The sequence below is a fragment of the Halyomorpha halys genome, unplaced genomic scaffold (assembly GCF_000696795.3).
Source record: "Halyomorpha halys isolate HHAL.00 unplaced genomic scaffold, Hhal_1.1 Scaffold658.1, whole genome shotgun sequence".
Lineage (NCBI taxonomy): Eukaryota > Metazoa > Arthropoda > Insecta > Hemiptera > Pentatomidae > Halyomorpha > Halyomorpha halys.
The window spans coordinates 630,131-635,973 of NW_027110302.1; the positions used below are offsets into that span (position 1 = coordinate 630,131).

At 30.6% G+C, this 5,843-nt stretch overlaps 1 protein-coding gene across 8 annotated transcripts in view; it reads left to right on the forward strand.

Annotated features, from left to right (window-relative positions):
- LOC106685103 (histone-lysine N-methyltransferase ash1) overlaps positions 1-5,843 on the forward strand; it is a 231,029-nt gene that overhangs the window by 222,287 nt on the left and 2,899 nt on the right. For all 8 annotated transcript variants that reach the window (XM_067048452.1, XM_014427606.2, XM_067048454.1 and 5 more), the window contains 6 exons: positions 330-576; positions 1,658-1,996; positions 3,328-3,588; positions 4,384-4,528; positions 4,745-5,087; positions 5,198-5,332. In XM_067048452.1, coding sequence (XP_066904553.1) covers positions 330-576; positions 1,658-1,996; positions 3,328-3,588; positions 4,384-4,528; positions 4,745-5,087; positions 5,198-5,332 — 1,470 coding nt within the window. The remainder of the gene's footprint in view (positions 1-329; positions 577-1,657; positions 1,997-3,327; positions 3,589-4,383; positions 4,529-4,744; positions 5,088-5,197; positions 5,333-5,843) is intronic.

Below are 5,843 nucleotides of genomic sequence, written 5' to 3' on the forward strand. Positions count from 1 at the left end.
ACCGCCATCTTGGTTCTGTTTTTGACTCACGAAGTTATTATAAACAATGAAACTTGGTTAGCTTGCTTTTTGGATAAACAAAACAAATGAATATTAAAATGATACATAAAATAAAACATATTAAAAACCCTTTATACATCAAAATATACTATTTACACAAAAAGAGCATATTACAATACATACACTCACATACATTTACATTTGTGTGTGTTAGATTAATCTAATCATAAATTTTTTGTATGTGGCATCTGTAATCATGTAAACTAATCATTTCATTACTATAAATTTATAAATAAGAACTTGATTATTATTAATTTTTTTTTTTAAAGGTCCGAGTTTTACGTGAACGGTTGAAGCAAGTTGTGAAAGGAGGTGTTGCGCCGAGCGTTGTAGCCCCAAGCCCCGCAGCTCCACCTCAGCAGCAAGTCTTCCTGACTCAATTCACGGCTCTGTCCTGCCCGCGATCAATCAGGACGAGGAGGTTAGCGCAAGCGCAAGAAAACCCTGAGATGACCAAAACAGCCCGTTTGGCTTGTATATTTAAGAATCTCTATGCTGAAGTCATCAATGCTAAAGGTAAGAATTATTTTTATCTATATCAAAGCTAGGTGATTGATTTTGTATAAAAAATATCAATATCATTATGTTAATATGTTTTTAAAAACATAATGAATACAATTTAAATATATACAGTATTTGTTCTATAATTTGTGCTCTCAAGGGCTTTTGAGTTTATAGGGACAATCAGAAATTGTATTGATATTTGTAATTTATGCTATTAAGAATTTTGCTATTAGTTATGAAAGTACATAAAGATCACTTATCTCTCTCCGCTTGTTTCTTAACAGCAAACAGCCAACTCATGCTTTTTCCACTATGTCTTTTTATTATTTCATAGTTTTCTTTCACAAAAAGATTTGTTAAATCATCTTGAAGGTGTTATGAAAACCAAACTGAGACAAACACCAATATACATTAAAAGAAAATGCTAGAATGGACAGAAGAAAAATGATGGATATTAATAAAAACAATTTTACCAGATTTTTATTTGAAAAATTCGAATTATTAGAAGTTTGTTTACATTCCTTGGAAGATAAAAATTATTACGAATTTTAGAGGGGAATGGATTAGACTTTTTTTTATATGAATTAAAGGGAGATTTTTTTGGAATCAGTAAATCTCTACCAATTAATGGGATTCACGAATTATCAGAACTGTACCTATAGTAACTATAAAGCATTTCTAAACTAAGGTGCATCTCCCTGGACAGCAGGCTGTTCTTTTAATTACTGGAAAGTATCTTCTTGTACAGAGGATTTCAGCTTTAGTATTAGGAAAACAAATTAATGATTTTATTATAGTTTTAAGAAGTATTAAGATTCATAAGTAACAATAATTTGGGGAAATTCATTACTTTAACGATATTTAAGTTAAATACTAGTACAATTATGATTTATGATTATATATTTACGTATTGCTCACTTGGTTTACCTGATTACTGTTGTGACAATTGAATTAATGAAATGTTGAATATTAGAATTTCATTGAAATTAATTATTTCATTTTTAAACTTATTTATACACTTAAATCAGCTCCTCATTTTTATGGATCCATAAATTACATCCATACTAATTACAATTTTTTTTTCTTGTATTAGATGAGAAAGGAGAATCTCTATCTACACCTTTTACGAATCTGCCTTCAAAGAAAAAATGTGCTGATTATTACACAAGAATACAAAATCCTATTGATCTTACTATGATTGAATCAAATATCACTACAGGAGTTTACAAAACTGTCGAGTCCTTTGATGATGACATGATGACTGTGTTTAAAAATGCTGTTAAATGGCACGGTAGGACAACAGATCTGGGCATCGCTGCTGCGAGGTTGAGGAAAATCTATAATCTTGCGAAACTGGGTAGTTTAGAAAGCATAGAAGAAATACTCGGGACATCGCCACCTCATTCCTTCATTCCGCCGAAACAAGATCCTGGTAAGTGGAATTTTGATACTTTTTGTTAAAAAATAAAAATAAATCAAAGATTAGTTCTTAATTTGAAAATACAGTGGACTGTCATTACCTTGCTGACCTTCAGTAATAAATAATTATTATTTTAGTATGGTTATAAATTAATGTTTTAAGGGTAACTACACAAACTATAGAAAGTTTAAAAAAGTAGGAATTATATGAAAAGACCTTTGGAATTTACTTATGACAGGGGCTTTAATTTAATGATTATTTATACATTTTCTAACATATCCTCAAAGGACTAAGAAAAAGAAAAAAATAACATTTTGAAACCAAAAGTGAATTGTATTTAGCCTTTCACTTTGGATTGTCCCTAACCATGTTTAGTACTGCCCTAGCTTTTACTAGCTACGATCGTTCTGGGTTCTGCACTCTTTAAGGGTTTTGGATTGAGGGAATCTTTGATAATACTCTTCAGTTATATTTTTATTGGTTCTTCAACTGTATTTCTTAATATATTGTAATAATTAAAAAATCATTTAAATGAAATAAAAAGAATTATAATAGTTTTCACTAATTTCAAATATAAAAGATAGCTTGGGTTCGAATTACAAATTTTAATATTAAATAGATAATAGAATTTTATTTAAATTTTATAACATAATAGACTCTTTTCTCAGGGCGGGTTTCCAGGCAATCAGAAACAGACGACACTTCACTACTAATAACACTTAAACTTAATTAATAGCTATTTTGCGCAAATGCAATAAATCCCAGTTAGAAACAAAACTAATCAATTACACATCTTCCCCTGATGATTGATAATTGTTGATATTTTCTTGTCGATGATGCTGTATCCAAACTCATCGCAATGGCTTCCAGTCCTTCCACCAGGCCAGTCAAATCAAGAGTACCTGTTTCCTCTCTTCTATCTTCAATGTTCACTGGTCGATCCATAAATAATCGATTGTAGTACAATCGCTCTGCTTTATTTGCTATGATTTACGATGTTTATTGATAATTGTTATGTTCTTTGATTATTCTTTTTCTATAATTTATTTTTGATTGAAAAATTTCAATCTATCTCAACACAAACAATTCAACGAACACTTCGGAAGGACGTGCACCGCCATCTTCCTTGTTTTGAACAGCGTATTTATTTTAAACAATGAAAACTAGTTAGCTTGCTTTTTGATTTAAAATAACAAATAAGCAATACTGAAACAATATACATAAAATAAAAACTCAACTAAAATCATTTATATATAAATATCAACTATTGATTAAAAAACGAGAATATTACAATATTAACACATTAAAACTATTTATTCTTATACAAAATGTTTTTGTTGCAGGAGCAGAAGAAGAGGATGTGATTCGATGTATTTGCGGGCTGTTTAGAGACGAAGGCGTAATGATACAGTGCGAGCGATGCCTCGTTTGGCAACACTCATGGTGTGTCCGTGCAAATACCTCTGCTGAAGAATATCTTTGCGAGAGGTGCTCTCCGCGCTCTGTGGACTTGGAAGTACCAGCTCAGCCTGAACATCAGGACAATAACTCCGATCAAGTTAATTATATAACTCTTCTGAGGGGGGAGCTTCAGCTGAAGCAGGGTAAATAAAATATTACCTGAAATTGATTTTATAATACAATGATTAATGCCCAGATCTTAATGGCAAATATTTACCAATGGCAAATAATACTAGAATATTTATTAAAAACACAAAAATATTTACTAACATTTTTAAATTCATAAAACTCTGTAAATGATACAAATTTTTTTTTGGAAGATTTATTAGTTGACCTTATGTGATGATTATAAGAAGATGGTCCGGATGGTGGTCAGGAAATGTATAAAAACAGCAGAAAATCTATTTATTAATAACCAATGTTTTGTAGGATTTCATTAGGGTAGAGTTCAGAAAGGAGAGTGACTGACTCAGAGATGAAGCCCTGTACATTAGGGTAGAGTTCAGAAAGGAGAGTGACTGACTCAGAGATGAAGCCCTGTACATTAGTTACTAATAAATTTTTTTTTTTGTACCTTTCTTGACTACCATCTTTCCGGACCTTCCTGTAACTTTTTTTAAAAATTTCTTTATTAATAGATTGGCTAGGGCTCTGTTTCATAACAAAGTACTGACTAATGCTATTAGTACTTTATACACTTTTACTAAGTTGATACTGTTCTACTTTTTAACTCCTATAACATTAATTTTGATTTTCCACTATGAAATAAAAAGTATTAGTGCTGGTATTTTTTAGTTTGTATACTTGTGTTTTTGAACTAATACTATCAGGCTTCATTATGTAATAGGGTAGGCCGTACGTGGTTATTGTAGTTATTATAACCAATCTTTTACATAGTTATTATAAGGTCAGTATTTCATAAATTTTAAATTTTACAGGTGATACCGTGTATGTCTTACGAGATATTGTAAATGAAGAAAGCAAAACTGTTCCTAAAGAAAAACATACCTATAAAACCATTAAGAACTGGAAATACACTGATTGTGATATATTTAGAATCGAGAGGTTATGGAAAGATAGCAAGTATGTATACATTACAGATAACTTTTTTTTTTTTTATTAACCTTAAATGTTTTTATTGTTATAACTTCATTTTTTTTTGTTATATAGTTTTATAATAAAAGATTGTGGATGTAATGAAATAAAAAACAAATGGTTTTTCCTCAATCATTTTATTATTTATTAATTAAAATGATCTCAAGTTATTATCTTTAATGTTTTTATTTTGCTTTATTTTAGGGGAGACAGGTTTGCTTTTGGCCATCATTACCTGCGACCACATGAAACTTTCCACGAACCGACAAGAAGATTTTTCCCTAACGAACTTATGAGAGTACCGCTGTACGAGGTCGTCCCCGTTGACCTAGTCATGGGACACTGTACGGTCCTCGATCTCAACACCTATTGCAAAGGCAGGCCCATCGGGTCATCTCCGCAGCATACTTACATTTGTGAATATCGTGTCGATAAAAATGCGAGGATATTTGCCAAAATACCGAAGCCCAAGTCATCAAATATCTGTACCAAGAGCTATGCCTTCGAAACCTATGATGTGAGATTGAAACCTCAAAGGAATTATGCTGTAAGTTAACTTTTCTTTTTATTTATTTATTTATGCTAATAATAGCATTTAATAAGCATATTAAATCTAAAATTAAATTTATTTTTTAATTGTTGCTGTTTCTTCCGTAGCCTCATGGGTTGGTAAAAGGTGTTAATCTCAATCGTGGGCGTGGATGTAAAAGTGCCAATGAGGAGCCCAGTGCGTCAACCCTTCCCCAACAATTGCCTGAAGAATCTCCGCAAGAAGAAGACCCTGTGGCTAAGGTATATATGATGTTAATTGTTGTATTTAGGTGAATTTAAAAAAAAAAAAATAATAAAATGTAGAATTAAATTTTTATTAATGTATAACCTATTTTGGGTTTGAGAGTATCACGAGTACTTTAGAGATCGGCTCTTTCAATATTCAACAATGCTTGTAACATGATTATGAAGATGATTCCTATAATTCAAATCATTGAAGAATAGTCCTTTTAACATGCAGCTTGTTAAAATGATGAATATGTGTCTATGTTGTTTATTAAAAATATTTCTAATTGAAAATGATAACAAAATATTAGAATTTATAGACCCTTATTATTATTAGTTGTATCACCTCTGGGGGTAACGTTAGTAGACCACCTGTTGAGGAAAATTGCAACAATACATTTTATTCATTCTATTTTACAATATAACTAGGAGTGTTATATAACAATATAACTAGGAGTGTTATATAACAATATAACTAGGAGTGTTATATAACAATATAACTAGGAGTGTTATATAACAATATAAC